Raw genomic sequence first — 20,562 nt, 5'->3', positions numbered from 1 at the left:
GCTATTTCGGTTTCGGTGGGATTCAAGGCTCACCCTATTCCCTTGCTTGTAATACTTCGCTCAGATCTAGCAAATCAGAGCACCATCATATTGCGAATATCAATTGAATGTTACTGTGTTCACTCTCCATTTCTTGTTTTGAGTTTTACCTTGGTTGTATTTGTCATTCGGTTCCCACCAACACCGACTTCATCTACACCACATCCTAGGACACAGACATCTATATTGTACGTCTCTCATTACACCATACAACCCTTTGAAAACCGTTCGTACGACCATGCTTTGTGACCACCATACAACTCTTTGCAATCTCCATACAACAATGTTCTGTATCCCCCGTACGACCCTTTGAAATCTCTGTACGGCCATGCGTGGTGCCCATCGTATGACCTTCTAAAACCTCCGTATGATCATGATTGGTGTCCACCGTACGCCCTTTTGAATTATCCGTACGGCATTGCTTGTTTACTCCGTACAACCAATATACTCTATCCTCCAAACACCGTACAAACTGTCTTCTCTACTATACGACCAAGCATCTTCCATACACCCAGGTTTGGCCACCGTACGATGTTTTGTGACCTCCGTACGGACTTACCTGAGCAATCATTCTCTGATACCATATGACATCCGTACACCACCCGCACAATAGACCATACACCATCACTTATTGTTTATTTTGATCGTAGAGTAGGATGGGAACATTATAGTGATATCAGAGCTTTTGATCCTGCTTGCCTATGGAAGTGAATGCAAGTTTATACTTGAAGGAGAAGGCGAAATAACCCTATTGATAGAATGGTAGATCATCAAGATCCTACGACAAAACTCAGGAATCTTTTAAGTGAGCTAAACAACAATCAAATACAAATCAACGAAACCCAAAGGCTTATGCAGGAAACTCTGCAAAAATTGGCCAAGGGAAAGACAATAGGAGAACAAAATGGGCATAGTGATGATTTTGTTTCGGGAAGGACAAACTTTCAACCCTCTCGCTCTTGACCCTCGATACCCATCTTCCTTCCAAGGACAGAAGCACCCTGCAAAGGAAGAGAGCCCACTTTTGAGGAAATGCAAGAAAAACTTTGGGAAGATTGGCAGAATGCAAATATAGAAGGTGATATATCTTATAGAGACTATGTTGATCTAAGAATGAGATAGTCTGGCGGGGGAAATCGTGGTTATTTTAATGATGATTAGGAGAAAGATCGAAAAGGTAAACTAATCGCCATTTGATGGATCTAGAGTCATTACCGCACAGTCATGGGTCCTAAAGGCAGATACCTATTTCCAACTCAATCTAGTGCCCAAAGAGGAAGCAATCAAGTTCATAACACTTCATCTAGAAGGAGTGGCGCATGAGTGGTAGTATCATGGATTGGTCACTCTCGGTCACGACCAAGTGACCTCTTATGTCGAGTTCACTGAGAGACTTATTGATCATTTCGATGGGAAGGATTCTGAGCTAAACTTCAAAGATCTAGCTCAGCTAAAGCAAATGGCACGGTAGACAACTACATCACTGAGTTCCAAAGGCTATTTGTACTATCTATACTAGTCACAAACATCTCTAAAAGACGCCGAATTGTGTTATTCATGGATGGTCTGAGGGAGCCTTTGAGAGGTTGGATCAAAGGGTTCAACCCATGTGCACTCAACGAAGCTATTAAGAAGTTGCGTGACATGGCCGCATCTTCCTCCAAAACTCATGTAGCTACACCAACACCATTCCCACAAGAAGACAAGGACAAGGAGATAGTTAAGAAGGAACCTCAGATTGATGAAGATTCTCGGCAAGAACTTCGGAGGAAAAAGCTCTGTTTCACATGCAAAGAACCATGGGGACCCGATCATTTTGCTACCTTGGGAAGGGAAAGATTCATTACATTGAGGTGATGCCTGATGATGACGAAGGACAAATACTTGCAGCAATTGATGAAGAAATTACCCCGCAGGAGAGAATTAATGCCCTGATACAAAAAGGGGGTTCTATTGCTACTCTCACTAAATCGACTGGAAGTGGTATCTTTAGGGTTTGTGACACACTTCATGGAAAATGAGTCCCAATCATGATGGATAGTGGCGCCACGCTCAATTTCATCAATTCATCTTTGGTCACTAGTAAAGGCCTGCGTGCAGTTGAGAATGGAGGACTTGAGGTTAAGGTTGCAGGAGGCACTTATGTAATCCCACGGCTACAAATTTCCATGGGAAACTATATCATGGAAGATGATTTCTTTTTCATAGATTTGGTTGATACTAATATCATTTTGGGCATTCAATGGTTGGAAACTCTTTACTAGTACACCCAAAGTTTCAAAAGGATGGACTTCTCATTCGAGATGGATGGCAAGGTGCTGCTAAGAGGAATGTCAAATAAAGGATTGAGGGAAGTCACAACCAAGAAGATGGAGGCAATTTTTAAACAGGATTTGGTCCCAAACGCTGCAAGTAAAAACAAGATAGTCAACACCTCACCACATTCCTTGGATAATTGTCGGGCTCATCTATTGGTCAAGTACCTCAAGAACACTTTTGCATGCGAGTTGATGGATGGCTATGTACGGGATGAAAGATACAAAGTTATTGATGACATCATTTACTTCGGCATGAAAATCTACTTAGTGCCTGCCTCAGAATTGAAGGAGTTGATTATGGAAGGTTTCTTAGAACCAGATGTACATTTGCTTGAGGACAAGCAAATTTTGGGACGGGAGGACTGTAATGTACCCATCATAAAATAAATGTATTTAATTAAACCTTTTTAATGGGCTGATTGATTTAATATCTCTTGAACCCATTTTTATTTTGTTTGTATAGTTTATGTCATCGTCAACTATCTTTGTACACCCTTGGAAAGTTTCCTGACAGGTATTTAAGCACGGTTTGTAGGTAGTCTTTAGGTATGCAATTTGGATTGTTTTCTCTGTACTGCGAATTCTTGTTGGAGTTCTCTGTTGTTCGCCATTTCTGAATTGAAAGATCTTCCCTACTTGGCTATTTCGGTTTCGGTGGAATTCAACGCTCACCCTATTCCGTCGCTTGTAATACTTCGCTTGGATCTGGAAAATTGGAGCACCATCATATTCCGAATATCAATTGAATATTATTGTGTTCACTCCCCATTTCTTGTTTCGAGTTTTACCTTGGTTGTATTTGTAATTCGGTCCCCACCAACATCGACTTCATCTGCACCACACCCTCAGACACAAACATCTATATTGTAAGTCTCATTACATCATACAACCCTTTGAAAACCATCCGTATGACCATGCTTTGTGACCACTGTACAACTCTCTGCAATCTTTGTATGACCATGTTCTGTATCCCCCGTATGGCCTTATAGATTCTTTGTACAACCATGCTTGGTGCCCACTGTACGGCCATGATTGGTGTCCATCGCACGCCCTTCTGAATTATCCTGTACGACCCTGCTTGTTTGCACTGTACAACCAATATACTCTCTCCTCCAAACACCATACAAACTGTCTTCTCTACTGTATGACCAAGCATCTTCCGTACAACCAGGTTTGGCCACCATACGGCCTCCTGTGACCTCTGTACAGACTTACCTGAGCAATCATTCTTTGATACTGTACGGCATTTGTACACCACCCGTACAGTAGACCGTACACCATCACTTTATTGTTTATTTTGATCCCAGAGTAGGACGTGAACATTACAAACTCTCATTCAACTTGAATGCGTACCTTTGAGCTCAGAGGAAAGACTGCCATTTTGCTCAAATGGATGCCTAGATGTAGAAAAATATAGAAAAACAAAATTTCAACATTGAAAATACTTAGTTTTTCACCGTTATAAAATCTAGTGAATTTTAACTAGCGTAGATATGTTTTTTATAATAATTTCAACAACAATCATTTTAAATTCATAAAGTATCAGCTAGCTATTTTATTGGCTCGATGATGCAGTTTAAACTCTTCGAACGATTTATATTTAAATTTATAAGAAGATACCTCCCCTTTTTTTATGGACTCATTTGATACATTTTGTAGTTTTATTTGGCATGGAATTTGTGCTTTTTAAGAAATTTGAGTATTTCTTCAACTATTGAATTTTGCCAAGTCAAAATTTTGGCCCGGTGAATATAATTATAGAAACTATGGTTATAATCACACAAAAAACAATTAAATTTCATACCATGATCACCTATAGATAGAAGACATAGATTGGGAGGTGAATGATGTTAATGTTTTAAGGATAATTTTCTGCAAATGTGTAATGACCTGTTGTCGTATACGAATCAGAAAATTCCCTCTCCAGACAACTTTGGTGACTAGATGGAGTTTGTACAACGATTTGGAACTAGTACTGAGGGTGTTGGGATGGTGTACAGTTGGCAATGGCCAACGTACAGACAATTGGAGGACCGTACAAACCTATATCCTTGTTAGGTTCACTATCAACCTGAATAGCTTCAGTAGGTCCAATAGGTGTCAAAATCTATGTTTTATTCTAGAAATGAGCCTTTTGTACTAGGGGAGGATTATTGCTTTGTGCCTTGTTAATCATTAAAGATATCCTACTACCTATAGATCTAAGATTAGCATTAGAACTGAAATCTATTGGTTTTTTAGCATTTTTGATCTTTTTCATTTTTATCCAAGAATTTGTTCTTTCAAGCATAGCCTTTGTTCTTTCAAGGATATTATCTTCTTCTTTAGAATCCTAGTTTATAATGGGCATGTTAGAAATCAAAGACTTAATTAGTTGGAAGTCTACTAAATATGCTTTATCTTCTTCAATATATGCAAAATCTATATCCAAATTCAATTGAAAAAGCTTCATTTGGGAAATCGTGAGCCCAGTAGATTTCCTTCTCAACGGTATGCTTGAGCATAGCAGATATGCTGTACGGTGGCACAGGAAGGGCCGTACGAAATGTTTGTGTGGGGCATACAGTATGCTTGTGAATGTTGTACGAATGACTTGTGAATGTTGTACGGGTGACTATGGAGGCCGTACGGACAACTATGGAGGTAGTACAAAATCTATGGAGGTAGTATGGGGAATAAGGAAGGGGGTACGGGAAAATTAGGAGGTCGTACGGGAGTGGGGTTGCTGTACGAGGTTGAAATGAAGGTTCCCAGTCGTGGATGAAAGATGGAAGATAATTATGCACGATTAACTATTAATCCCAAATTTATCAGAGAAGCCAGATTAAGAGATTTGAACACAAATAATCCTTCAATTAATATAGATGCCGAAAGATGATGGTCTGATTTGCCAGTTCCAAGCAAAGTATTACAGACGACAAAATAGGGTGAGGGTCGAAACTCACCGAAACTGAAAAGACCAAATAGGGAAGATCTTTCACTTTCGAAATGGCGATCAACAGAGAACCCCAATAGGAATTCACAGTACATAAAATTAATCCAAAAGCATGCCTAGAGACTACCAACAAGCCGTGCTTAAATACCCGTCGGGAAACTTTCTGAAGGTGTACCAACATAGTCGACAGCGACACAAATTACAAAAACAAAATAAAATGGGTCTGAGATATATTAAATCAATCGGTCCATTAACAATAGTTTGATAATTTATTTATTTTATAACGGGAACATTATAGTCCTCCCGTCCCAAATTTTGCTTGTCCTCAAGCAAATGCAATGCTAGGTGCTGGAGAATGTGCTCGCCCTCCCACATTGCGTCGTCCAATGGCAAGTGTTTCCAACGCACCAAATGTTCCTTCACTATGCTGTTCCGTAGAGTCTTCTCATGTACTTCGATGATCTCAGCTAGTTCCAGGATGAGCTTGCCTTCTTCATTGAGTGGTGGAAGGTCTGTGACAACTATGATGTTTTGCCCTATGGCCTTCTTCAGACATGAGACATGAAAGACGTTATGAATATGGCTTCCCTTCGGAAGTTCCAACTTGTACATGACTTCACCAATGGGACGAACTACACAATAGGGGCCATAAATCGTGGCTTCAATTTTTCCTTACCTTTTTCCTTCAATGAGGATTGCCTATATGGCTGAAGCTTGAGATAAACCAAGGCCCCTCCTTCGAAACTCCTCTCTAGTCTGTGTCTATCGGCGTACATCTTCTATTGATTTTGCGCTCATTGTAAGTTTTCCTTAAAGCATCTCAGTATGTCCCGTCCCTCCTGAAGCCAGTCTCTCGCCCTTGGTGCACGATTGTGGCTCAGAATTGTGTCGATGAAGGAAAGGGGTTCGTACTCGTATAGAGCTTTGAATAGTGCCATTTCGATGGACATTTGGTATTGTAGCAATACTCCCCTAGATGTATCCATTTGATCCATGCTCGTTGTGCTGAAACGTAGTTCCAAAGGTAACCTTCGAGCCACTTGTTCACAATCTTCGTTTGTCCATCTCTCTACGGGTGGTAATTAGTACTTGGTGACAATTTTGTTCCTGCCATCCGAAACAATTATGTCCAGAAGATATTGATGAATCGCTATCTTGGTCACTGACAATGTTTTGGGGTAACCCGTGCACATGAAAGACTTCTTTCAAAAACAGATCGACAACTTGTGCAGCCTGAAAATCTTAGGGGATGGCGAAGAAATGTGTGTACTTTGTTAATCCGTCAACCACCACGAAAATACAATCCTTTCCATTCACCTTGGGAAGCCTCATTATGAAATCCATCGAGATACTTTCCCATTTATGTTCTAGAATTGGCAGAGGTTGCAGTAACCCGACAGGTAGAGTATGTTCGGATTTGTTCTGCTGGTAGACTGCACACTCTCTCAGATACTGCAACACATCTCCTTTAAGTCCTTTCCATGAAAACCTCTCTCGAAGACTTTTGTAAGTTTTGAGGAACCTCGGGTGTCTCGCCAAGGGTGAGTCGTGTACTTCCTTTAATATTTTTTGCTTCAATTTGGATTTCGGCACCAAAAATATCCAATTCTTATAGTAGATGATGTCATCCACTACTCTGTACCGATCATCTTGGCTATTGCCATCCATTAGCTCACAGGCAAATGTGTTTTTGGAGTATTCTACCAATAGACGTGCCTTCCAGTGAGCTAAAATCTGGTTTAGTGAGCAGATGGCGGGTTTCCTGGACAAGGCATCTGCAACCACATTGTTCTTTTCTTTCACATATTCAATGTCAAAATCAAAAGCATGAACCTTGCTTACCCATTTTTGTTGCCTTTCGTTCAAATCCCGTTGTTTCAGAAAATATCTCAAACTGTTGTGATCTGTACGGACGACAAACTTGGCACCCACAAGATACTGCCGAAACTTGGTTAGTGCATGTACGATGGCCAACATTTCTTTGTTGTATATGGAATATAAGCGTTCCGTTTGTGTAAGATTCTTGCTCTCATAAGCTATGGGGTGTCTATCCTGCACCAGTACCGCACTAATGCCTTTTCCGAACGTGTTGCACTCCAACATGAACAGTCAAGTGAAATCAGGTAATGCCAATACGGGACAAGTGCTCATTGCCTCTTTTAGTTTATTAAAAGTGATTTGTGCCTTTTCGTTCCATCGGAAAGACCCCTTTCTTGTTAGATCCGTTAAGGGTGCACTGAGCTGAGAGAATCCTTTAACGAACCTCCGGTAATAGTTGCACAGCCCGAAAAATCCTCGCAAATCCGTGAGTGATTTTGGGGGAGCCCAATCAAGGATAGCCTGAATGTTCTCTTGATGAACTTGAACTCCATATTTACTAACAACATGCCCCAGGTACAGTATTTCTGTGATATCGAATTCACACTTGGATTGCTTGGCGAACAAAGACTATTCCTCTATGATACTTAGGACTTCATTCAGATGCTTCAAGTCTCCTCCCATGTCCTACCATAAATAGGATCATCCAAAAATACCAATAAGTACTTATGCAATTGTTTATTGAAGATGTGATTCATGTATGATTGGAATGTAGTAGGTGCATTGGTCAATCCGAATGCCATGACCAAAAACTCATAATGTCTGTAGTGACAATGGAAGGTCGTCTTTTCTATATCTTCCTCCCTAATGCGGATTTGATGGTATCTGGAACGAAGATCTATTTTTGAAAAATAGATTGCTCCATGTAATTCATCCAACAACTCATCTATCCTTGGAATGAGATATCTATTCTTTATTGTTTTTTGTTCAACGCATGGTAGTCCACACACATGCGCATTGTCCTGTCCTTTTTGACCAATACCATAGATGACGTGAAAGGGCTAGAGCTAGGACAGATCCATCCTTTCTCTAGCAATTCCTGAATTGTCTTTTCAATCTCATTTTTGAATTTCTTGGGATGGTGGTATGGTGTGGTTATGACCGGCTTGGCTCCTGCTTCCAACTCGATAGTATGTTCAAACCCTCGATGAGGTGGAATGCCAAGAGGAATATCAATGAAAACTTTATCATGTTTACTCAAAATATCCTGGAGTTCATCATCCTGTGGAGGTGTCCGTTGTTCTTTTATAGATTTTGCCGTTTACTCAAAATATCTTGGAGTTCATCATCGTGTGGAGGCGTTTGTTGTTCTTTTATAGATTGTGTCGAGATAAAACAATGTGTAGCTCACTCAACGTCATTACGTCGAAAAATTGCCTCCATCTGATGTGCAGAAACTTCCTTCGGACCCTCGCCATTCCGCAAAGAACAACCTTCTTTCCATTGACAGCAAAAGTGAAATCCATCTATTTGAAGCTCTGAGTGTATTCATCAAGTGTCTCCATCCACTGTAAGCCCAAAATAACCTCCATGTCATCAAGGTCTACTATGAAGAAATCCTCGGTCACGTGTGGTTCGCCATTGTGATACTTAGCTGAGGAACAAGGTGTGTGCAGGGCAGAAGAGTCCCTCCGGCAACCTTGACCTAGAATCCTGCGTGCGTCTCCATAGGTAGACCTCTTCGCTTCACCAGAGATGAGTTTAGAGTGGCTCCACTATCAAGCATCATCATAATCCTTTGTTCTTGAAGGATTCCCCATACATGAAAAGCTGTGCACCTTGGGCTACCAGGTAGGGCCATAGTTCCTCCACACCATACCAAATTTGCAATTCTCTCCATACGGTTTAAACTTTAAACTGACCATGTTGGTGTTGTTGTGAGGTTGGTTGTCTTCGGCCGACATTTCTTCCTGTTCGTCCTCATGATCAGACACGACCTCATTGTAATGGATCTTCCCTTTTCCGAGGCATCTGTGGCCAGGCTCCCAAGGTCTCTTGCAATTGAAACACAGTTTCTTCCTTTGAAGTTCCTGTCTAGTAGCTTCGTCCAATGACGGTTTCCTGGGTGGAGGTTTGTCCCTTGGAAATGCTGGTGGTTTGGAATGTGAGTAACTTCGAGAGGATGACGCCGATGACGATGCCATACTCTGCGCTTTATTGATAGCCTCTGATAGAGTGGTAGGATTGAACCCCATTACCCAACCTTTCATAGGTTCTGTTAGTTCTTCCATGAAGAGCACTACTCGACTTCTTTCGGAAATGTTCGTGACCAAACAAAGAGTTTCTGAAATTCCGCAATGTACTGATCAACCGATCTAGTTTGTCTCAACTGTGCCAAATCTTTGAAATTGAGTTCTGAATCTTTACCATTAAATCGCTTTATCAATCTCTCCGTGAATTTCACATAAGTATTTATTTGATCACGCCCTAGTGTGATGGTGCAGTGATGCCACCATTCATGCACAACTCCCTCCAAGTGCAGCACCGCAAAATTGATTGCTTCTTCTTCTGGCATAGGATTCAACTGGAAGTAAGTATTGGCCTTCATTACCCACGCTTGCGCAGATATAGATCTAGATCTGTCAAACGGAGACATATTTACTTTACTCAACTTTCTTTTGAGATCGTCGTTAAAATATGCTCTGTTTCCTCCCGAATATCTCATTCTTAGATCCGCGTAATCTTTGTAGGATATATCTTCCTTAAAATTGGCATTCTTCTAGTTTTCTCTCAGTTGTTCTTGCATCTCTTCAAAGGTTGGTTGTTTCCCTCTGTGTTGTGCCTCTGTCTGTGGAGGAAAAGTCGGCATGGAAGGTTGAGAGCGTGCTGGATGAGGGTTGGATTTTCTCGACACCGAGTCCGTGCTGTGACCATTTTGTCCTCTGGATATTTTATTGTCTGCCAACTTCTTGAGAGTCTCTTCCATGAGTCGCTGGGTATCAGTGATCTGTGCCTGATTCCTGGCAAGTTCCCTTAGTAGTGCCACAAGTTTGGCAGCTGTCGGTTCCGGTTCGGCAGCCATTCGATCAACGGAATGTGTCCTTCTCTTCCGCCTATAAACTCTCAGTCGCTGTCCACAGGATGACAGGGTCGAAGCTTTGATACCACTGTAATGACCCATTCCCGTATATGAATCAGAAAAATTGCTCTCCAAACAACTTTGGCGACCAGATGGAGTTCGTACAGCGATTTGGAACTAGTACTTAGGGTGTTGGGATGGCGTATTGTTGGCAATGGCCAATGTATAGACCATTGGAGGACTGTACAGAACAGTCTGTACGGAATGCTTGAGGGTATCAGATATGCTGTATGGTGGCACAGGAAGGGCCATATGGAATGTTTGTGTAGGCCGTATGGTAGGCTTGTGAATGCAGTACGGATGGCTTGTGAATGTCGTACAGGTGACTATGGAGGCCATATGGATGACTATGGAGGCAGTACAAAATCTATAGAGGTAGTACGATGAATAAGGAAGGGGGTATGGGAAAACTAGGAGGTCATATGGGAGTGGGGTTGCTGTATGGGGTTGAAATGAAGGTTCCTAGTCATGGATGAAAGATGGAAGATAATTATGCACCATAAACTATTAATCCCAAATTTATCAGATAAGCCAGATCAAGAGATTTGAACACAAATAATCCTTCAATTAATATAGATGCCGAAAGATGATGCTCCGATTTGCCAGTTCTGAGCAAAGTATTACAGGCGATGGAATAGGGTGAGGGTTGAAACCCACCGAAACTGAAAAGACCAAATAGGGAAGATCTTTCACTTCCGAAATGGCGATCAATAGAGAACCCCAACAGGAATTTGCAGGACATAAAATTAATCCAAAAGCATGCCTAAAGACTACCAACAAGTCGTGCTTAAATACCTGTCGAGAAACTTTTCGAGGGTGTACAAACATAGCCGCTGGCAACACAAACTACAGAAACAAAATGAAATGGGTCTGAGATATATTAAATCAATTGGCCCATTAACAATAGTTTGATAATTTATTTATTTTATAACGGGAACATTACAAAATGTAATAATAATGCCATTGTTATTGATGTGTTCCAAATGTAGATTTGAAGACTTAAAAATATGAGAGGAGACATGTCTCTTGAAGAAATATGTCTCTACGGTTAATCATCATTAGATTATATATATATATATATATATATAAGAACATTGATTTAAATGATGATTCACCATCAACCATGTATCTAATGATTGAATCAATCCGACTGAAACTACAAACTTAACACTCCCTCTTAGCTAGGGAGGATTGTTATAGAACACATTATACTCTCAACTATATGAAGAGATATCATCTTAGTATGATATTCTCAGAATGTCATATTTAAGGATATCAACATATATCCATCAACTTAGATGTTATCTTTCAATATCATCCGAAGTATGATTCAACAAGAACTATTGATCATATGATATTCATCATACTTATATTCTTTTGGTATGTGCACTGACATCAAAAAAATCCTTGATGCCTATGAAAAGAATTTGTTATATCCTAGTACAATATGAGTTATTGGATTTCCGACACTCCAGGACAACAACTTAATGTAGCCTATCAGATAATAAGAAATCGCAATGTCATGGTCTCTATAATGACAAGTTCATGATCTACACTCTGGGACAACAAATGAAGTCTAATCATGATACATTTGTTATCATGACTACCGACACTCTGGGACAACAACTTGATGTAGTCTGTCATGATAACAGGTCAAACTATTGATAAGATCGTCACCTCACAATAGCAATCCTTTGAAAATACATCAATGAAAGATTGTCACCTTTCATGACATAATCCACATCTGCAAAATAGTAACCACCATGAAGCAAGTCAGAGGGTGGAACAAAAGGCTTTCACCTCAACTTTTCTCATAGAGAAGAATGCATTACAAGGAATTCACTTAGAACTTCTCCATCATAGAGAAGATATCATTCACAAAGGATTGCACCTCAATATTCTCCTTCTGAACAATGATCTTGGGAAGTCAAGTCTAGTAGTTACTCCCTTAGAGGCTCTCTTCCCCCAAGGATGCCTGTCGGACTCCCTTTGAATCTGATATCAATCTTCTAACCTTTTGGTGATAAGTCAATATTTCCTCATGATGTACACAGGAGTAGGCCCATAAAAATCATGTAGTCACACATGTATTTTTAGACTCCCTCTGAGTATTAATCTTCTAAGCTTCTGTGTTGCCTTCGAAGAAGTGTCATACTCCCTCTTAATGTAGAAGGATATTCATAATCTCAATCATGAAAGATTTCTGCTTCAAGAGCCCCACTTTATCCAGTGTGATCACAACTTCTTTGAAGCTATTGTCATAAGCTGCCCAATGTGACATTCTTCTTTTCCTGCAAGATCATCTTCAAATAAAAAGGAAAAGATCAAGGAAAAATAACTCATATAGTACATATAAAACTGCAAATGATAGAGAGACTATAATGAGTAGATAAATGTAATACTTAAGAATAATAAATACTTATTTGTACATCACCATCGTTAATACAAGTTGCCCAAGAGATGATTCAGATTTGAAACTTTGATGATGTCCCTTCTCTTACATCTCCCTTATAAAGATGGTTCGAGTGGGAATGGAATATTGGTTATTATTCCCCCCCCACAATGTAAAATTCTTACTCTTGTATCATTGAGCAATTTTGCATCACATAAAATATGACAATCTCCTTTATGTTCTTTTTCAAAACACCATCACATCCAATAGCAGAAAATGTGTCTGAGGATAATCACATGCTTGATTTACAAAATGTTTGTCTCCAAATAGTTCAATGCTTAGTGTTTCACAAATATTTTCCTGTCGGGAATTTTTGGATTCCCAAGTGTTATCAACATAAAAGGGTCATCATAGGAAACTCTCCATAGAAGATATTATGATAATCTTTAATCACTCAATCAAGTTAGTTATCTTCTCTTTAGAAGGCTCATTAAGAGAACATTGAACCAACCTATTAAAACTAAGGACCAAAAATTTAGAAAATTAATAAACCCAATGACCACAAAGAAGTAGTTGATTCAATCCCTTCAATTTATTGTAGTAATGCTCATCCACTATGATAGTTGAACCATTATAACACAACCAATCTTTCATAGGTACCCCAATCTTTGTATTTCAAAGGAGTGAAAAATACTGTTACAAATCATGGAACTACAAAGATGCTCTAGCAATGTTGTCTTCAATCAGAGATGAATCAATATCCTTTCCCATAATAGGAGTATACCAACTACTTAAAATCAGTTTCAAGACATTGCCTGAAGATGAAATCTGTTATACAATTATCTGATGCAGAAATTGGCTCCCCATGCTAGCTCTTATCATAATCATTGTGCTAATATTTTGAAGTGCTGCATAAAATAGATGTCCAAGAATCAAGCTCAAATAAGACAAATGGATAATTACTTAGAGGAACCTTATGTGATCAAAAGATATCGTTGAACAATAGAAATATGGATATTATTCCTCAGAAGGATTTAGGATTTCTAGTATGTTCCATCCACACTATTAATTCCTAGGCAATATTTTTCAGCGGCCAACTACCGTTGTGTCGAATTCTCTATTGTTCAATACTCCTTACTCAGTAGGTAAACCCATGACATTTGATGAGCAATTTTATTATATCTTCAACGTCTAATATTTAATTATACAATATTTCATGCAGTGCCATATTATTTTTCTCATAAACACTATAAAATATGATCACATAAGTTTTGTTGACTAGATTGTCAATTGGAGAGCACTTTCAAAATGGTGTTGATCTCAGATCACTCTGATTAATATTACGCGCAGAATTTCTAGAATTAACTAGATGGGATTCATCTCACATCAGGCTAGAGTAACGATTAGTTTATGAATCTGTCGGATATGTCTACTTAGTTGTCTTCAAGAGGCAAAGGAGAAAACAATTTCTCTGTCTGTTGCCTGAGGTTGCATTCCTGGCTCATCAAAGTTGACCACCATGACAATCTATTGATGGTTATTATTCCCAACCGGAATGAATTTCATGTTATTTGGTGACCTTACATATTTCATCTTCTATTAATGTCTCTTGACACTCGCGTTGAGAAAATTAAATTCAAATAAGTTTCGTATGACTGTATTTTGCAATTTTACAAACAAAATTTGTGAGCTCTTTATCTTTTCTATAACTCCGATAAGTGAATAAAGGTGAGATTCTTCCATTGCAAAGATGGATACAATGACACACATCCCGCCGTCGCTCTGTCATGCGAATCTCGCATCGTTTCTTTGATTTATTTTAGCCCTTCGCCAATAAGATAATTCTAGTTTGTAGGGATTTTGAGGAATGGGGAGTGTTGCTAATGCTATTCCCTCCATAGTTCTATAATACTTGTTAATTTACATCCTCCATTATCGCAAAAATAAGTTTCATGATTCTTCGATGATGATTGTGGTATCTGTACGTCACAATTATAGTCGCCAATCAATGATTACATTGAACTCAACAGATTTGTGCAATCCTCCATTTTCAAATATTGGTGCAATGGTCATCAGGTATGAGCATTTGGTGAGAACATAACCAATCACATTGTCTACAAGGAATATTTGCTCTCGTGCTCACAAGATGCTGAGAACATTCAAACTGCGAATATTTCAGATTGACGGTATTTGTAATAATTATTCTAGTGGAATGGATTAACAAGGTGGCTGCTGAGAATACATCTACCATATGGAACTTGTGCTCCTTTCATGGGTTCCACAGTTTGTTTGGTATCCACATAATCTCCATGTTTTTGGATGCTACATACTCGAATAGTATTTTACGTGGTGATCATATTACAGCACATGACCCATTGGTGAGCAACTTATACCAATGCCGATTCATTCCTGCGATAGTTGACGTGTGTCTGGAGAGCGGGAAACCCCTGTTTAATATGACTGCATATTCTTGTGGACCACTGACTTTGTATTAATCCTTCACCATATGGGGTGACGTGTTCTATCTTATTTCCATAGACCTTTTCTTCATTAAGAATTCTCTCGCGATAATGTTCGACCCCACACTTGCCACCCTGGTGGTATGAGCGGCCATGATTCCTTTTCATGCATCATTTTTCTGCCCGTGTCTTCATGCAATTTTTTTTCTTTGTATTATTTTATTATTGTCCTACCTGGTTCTTTCCTCAATTTTATATTATCGCTATTTCATAATAATTCGTTCCTTATCCCCTTTCTCTTATGAATGCTGAAAGAGAATTTCAGACTCCAAATCCGTTCCGCTAATGTTCTGTTCACTCGCATTCTGTGCTTCGATTTTGCACCTCCAGTCATATAATATTTCAATGTCTTTCACCACTAACATTTCTGATCATTTTTGTTTTTCCTCCATTTACAGTATGTGCTCTGATACCATGTTAATGTTATAAGGATTGTTTTCTGCAAATTTAATAACACTGTCATTATTATTGGTGTCTTCCAAATGCAGATTTGAAGACTTATAAATATGAGAGGAGGAGACATGTCTCTACGGTTAATCATCATTAGATAATAATACTATATTAATAATAAATAACCATATATATAAGAATATTAATTTAAATGTTGATTTACCATCAACCATGTATCTCATGATCAAATCAATCTGACTGAAGCTACAAACTCAACAAATGTTAAACATGGTACAGGTGCTTGGAGATTACCATGTTTTCGACCAATTGATAATAACCCAATGCAATATATATAAGAATATTAATTTAAATGTTGATTTACTATCAACCATGTATGTCATGATCGAATCAATCCAACTGAAGCTACAAACTTAACAAATGTTAAACATGGTACAGGGTGCTTGGAGATTACCATGTTTTCAACCAATTGATAATAATTCAATGCATGCATACATCTTAAGCCTTATTTTTGTTCTCTTTGTACCATTACTTCTTTGAAAATGATAAGAAAAATTTGACCACAAAAAATTGGTGATTTTTTTGTGCAAAATTAAAAGGGAAAATTAGAAGCCTATTGTTTTATTTCTTTAGTTCTTTTAGCTTTTGTGAACCACATATCAGTACAATAGGAAAACTGAATTTAATTTATATGAATCTCTGAGAAACCTCTAGAGGAAGTTTTCCATTTGCAAAGGGATGCTTCTAGAAGTCTATTAAATATTTAAAGAAACTCCATCTGAAGTTTCCTAATTTGGAGATTTTTCCACATGGGTTTCTGCGATGTGGACATTTTTTATATGGGAGACAAGGGTTGGGTATCAGGGTACAAGTCCTTGGGTAATGATGGGCATCTTGATATTCATATAAATGCTTATGATCTATGGTAAGGAATGCCACGCAGTGGGGGACATTGATGATTATTTGAAGTTTTGTTTTCTTCATTTGCTAAAATGGTGTACATGATTCAGTATTCCAGTTTGGTGGCTAGAATCTGTTGAGTGTTTTCTTTTACATTGGCAATGCCTGTTTCATTTGCATTGTTTTAATCAATCATCAAAATGGAATAGGAATGAATTTAGAAGTGACATGTCAAAAATAAGATACTACAATTGTGACTCAAAAATTGAAACATTTCTGAGGATTTATTTTACCTTTTGGATGCATGGCACACTCAGGCGTGTTCACAGAACTTATTCAACATATGCAAGTCAAAGGAGTTCAGGTATTCATGGTTTTTCTATTATTAGAAGTGACTAATTTAAAATAGATCGAAACATTCATTTTTAAATATAAGGCTACACCTTTGAGGATTAAATTTTCTGTTAACAAGAAACAAAAAATGTACTAGCTTCCAGAATAGAACCAGGAAGCACAAGAAGCAAAAACTATGCTAGTCCCAAAGATGACGTGGTGTAACTAACTAGTAAGCAGGCAAATCAGACTAATAAAAAAGAGGCTAGCTTGCTGTATTAATTTAAGTCCGTTTTAAGCTCAATGGATGTATTTTTATATTGATGATGCTAGCCTTGTTTACTTAGATGACCAAATGAAAGCAGCTGATATATCTTCAATCACATATTCAGGAGTGTTATGGAATTCTCAACAATAAATCATGAAGGTCTAGTTTTGAATGATTTTTCTGTTCTCAACCCGAAGATATTATGAGCCTGTTGTATAAGTTCTTTTGTTTTCCCCTTTTCTGACTAAGCAAGGTACAGTGTATGTGTAATTGTAGTATTGGTGCTAGATTTCTCTCAGATGCACTAAGATGACTGATTATCTTTTAAGAAGCTGTAACATGAGACCAACCTTTTTTAATTGGGTGTTCTGCTTCGACTTAAGATTATATGATCTTAGGCTTGTCCAGGTCAGCTTTTTAATGTATAGCTACGATTAAATATTTAGAATTATAATGCCTACCAACCAAAGCTATGGGACCCTCTTGCTTTGTAGTTTTAAAGCGAAACATTTTTTTTCCTATGTGAAAACTTGAGAACAATGACAATTTGAATACATTACAAATACTATTAGTGCTTGGATCCATTCTGATAACGATTACATAATTTGTCATTTTGATATTTCCTTGAACTTTTGAATTCAATACAAAATCCTCCATTAGTGGATATCTTCTTAAATAAAGAGACGTCTACTTTGTTGGCTAGTATTATCTTATGCACTTTTTACTCAATATAGATACTAAGAGTTCCTAGATCCACAATCAATGTTGGGGAGATGCTACCACTTAGGGGGTGTTACTTCATCAAGCTGAGTCAGAAGTCATAAGAATTCAATTAAATCTGGGGCAAATATGTCTTAAAATCTCATATCACATGAAGGCTGCTGAATTTGAGCAGCATTTGAACTGCTTATTTGGAAGATACAGTCCCATCAATCATTCCACAGAGAAAAGCTCATCAGCCAAACATAAGCAGTGCCAAAAGTTTTTCTGCAGATCCCTTGTCAGCTTTCAAGATCTCTGTAGTAGTCCTCTTCTGATGCAATTGAATGCTGCTCACCGTCATAGAAATAGCTGAGAAAGAAAGCAAAAACTGACACTTAACCCTTGTTCACATCTTTCAATCCCTCAGGCAGTGCATTCTCTCTTTCCTTGGATTTTTCTCTGTGATCTAAATTAAGTTTGCAGGTCAAGGGACACTACACTAGCTGTAGAATGTGATGTATTATAAAAAAACTCAAAATACTGTATTTGCTTAGCCAAATTGGATTTTTTTTAATAAAGAGTGTCTACAATGAAGACAATCTGTGTAGAAGACTTGTATGCTTGAACTTAAATTTACCTATTTGGAATTTCATAGCTTTTCGTACATAGATTAAAAAGTTACTTAAATTGTAATTTAGTGTCCTTTGTGAGAATTGGAAAGTCACTCCACGTGGTCATAACTAGTGTCCTCAGAAAAAACATTCTATGAAAATAAAAATAGTATTTGGAGTTATTTATTTCGGGTATCCATATTTGTTTAGGTTATGCACTGAAGCTTGGAATTCAAACTTGGATATGGGTTGGAACTTGGAAGCCTTAGGGCATTAAAGCTTAGATCATGAACTGATTTTAATGCCCTAGGGAAATGATTTTTAACTCTTAAGGGCATTCAGATAAATTCCATGGGCAAATTCCACTTTGAAGGGCCTCAAAGATGTAGAATAAGAAAATGTAGAAACTACTGTAAACTCGTCTTTTCTGAAAAGTTCAGAATTATGGCCAGAATTGTTATTTGGATGATTGTGTTACTTCTTTGATCATTCATTTATCCTTGAGAAGCAGGTCCCATTGCTCCTAACTGTACCAAATGAAGTAAGTTTTCCCGCTTTTGGTCCATGGCGAATCATTTTCTCTTTTGCCAGAACTGTCCAACTCTAATGACTGGATGGAGTGGAATCTGTCAATTGTTCATTTCATTGACTACTATATCAGTGATTTGATTAGTATTCATTTTCATGGCACTGGTCATGGTTTGGTCTTGTGCTCTATAGTGGCTTAGCAACATCTTATATATGAATGAGTGGTGGGATTTATGGATAAGGTAATTCTGCTTTGAGCACTGGAGGCAACTTGTGGTAGGGGACCTGCATTATCACTTGTCTTCTTGTTGATGGCCGAGGTCTCTGTTTTCCATTTGGACCATTAACCCGCTCTTTTGGAAGATGCAACCATAATTTGTGTCCACCTGAAATTGATGAGTGCTATAAAGCTAATCAAACTATTGCTTGTATTTCCCACTATTATGCTATAAAATTTTGTGAACCTGATATCTTTGTCAAATGCATACAACAAAGTTTGTTTTCTTATCTAGTTCCCTTTTAATGTGGGGTTAGGCCTTGTCCAACATGACATATAGTGCCACATCAATGTATGCAATTGTTCGAGTAAGTTTTTTGAAATGGATTGTATCTTATGAAAATGCAAAAGTCTTTTGAATGTAGCTGCATGTTAGTGTGAATAAGGTTATTTGCTATCTAGCTCTTTCTTAGCTCTTTTCATACTAGGTTAGGCTTACTTAGGGTATCTTCATCAAATGCATACAACAAAGTTTGTTTTCTTATCTATTTTCCTTTTAATGTGGGGTAAGGCCTCTTCCAACATGACACGTAGTGCTACATAAATGGATGCAATTGTTGGAGTAAGTTTTTTTAAATGGATTGTATCTTACGAAACTGCAAAGGTCTTTTGAATGTAGCTGCATGTTGGTGTGGATAAGGTTATTTGGTATCTAGCTCTTTCTTAGCTCTTTTCGCACTAGGTTAAGCTTACTTAGGGACTTTTTATATTTATCCCACATTGATTGTGTTTTTAGTCCCTTGGGCATAATATCCTATATATACCCACCTCTTACTCTCATATGAGTATTCCAATTTGGCCATTCCATTTGGTTAGCTCTTATGTATTTTACATATTAGGAGGTACTGATGCTATTATGTCTCCGAGCTCTTACATTAGAAATTGTTCTCATATTGTTATTCTGTCAATTTCATTTCCTATTGATTAATCTATCTCTTTCATTAGATTTTGGTTTTATATTTGTTTTCACAAAATCTAACATGGTACCGGAGCCTATTTTGAAAGATTAAATTATTTTTTTAGAGGTCTTGTAAAATCTCGTATGCTCTCTCTTGCATTTTAATACTAACTAGAGTATCAGAAAGGATTTATGAAGATCCATTAATCTCTCTTTTGCATTTATGTTGTTTTTCTTGATCTAGTGATTGTAGTACTTTGGAGGATTCATAGATCTGTGATTGATTTGGTGATTGTAGTACTCCAACAATTCCATTGCATTCAAAAAGGCTCGAGAAAGTCAAGATTGACTTTAATTTCATCTGATTTCGAGTTTATTTGCATAAGTTATAGGTTTGTACTTGTAACTCAAATCTAGAGTACAATGTGCAAATGGAGCATTTTCAGGCCAAAAGAACCGTGCCATTTCATCCTAAAG

The 20,562-nt window shown here is 38.0% G+C and overlaps 1 protein-coding gene across 17 annotated transcripts in view; it reads left to right on the top strand.

Annotated features, from left to right (window-relative positions):
• UCH2 (Peptidase C12, ubiquitin carboxyl-terminal hydrolase 1) overlaps positions 1 to 20,562 on the top strand; it is a 114,437-nt gene that overhangs the window by 42,638 nt on the left and 51,237 nt on the right. For all 17 annotated transcript variants that reach the window (XR_016359224.1, XR_016359222.1, XR_016359218.1 and 14 more), the window contains exon 3: positions 16,786 to 16,832. Coding sequence is in view for 2 of the 17 variants with exons in the window: in XM_089811762.1 (XP_089667888.1) it covers positions 16,786 to 16,832 (47 nt within the window). In the remaining 15 variants the exon portion in view is untranslated. The remainder of the gene's footprint in view (positions 1 to 16,785; positions 16,833 to 20,562) is intronic.

This window comes from Cupressus sempervirens, chromosome 11 (genome assembly GCF_028749045.1).
Source record: "Cupressus sempervirens isolate cs-2001-9-10 chromosome 11, ASM2874904v1, whole genome shotgun sequence".
NCBI classification, from domain to species: Eukaryota; Viridiplantae; Streptophyta; class Pinopsida; order Cupressales; family Cupressaceae; genus Cupressus; species Cupressus sempervirens.
The sequence above is the reverse complement of the archived record's forward strand: the minus strand, read 5'-3'. Positions and strand labels throughout refer to the sequence as shown.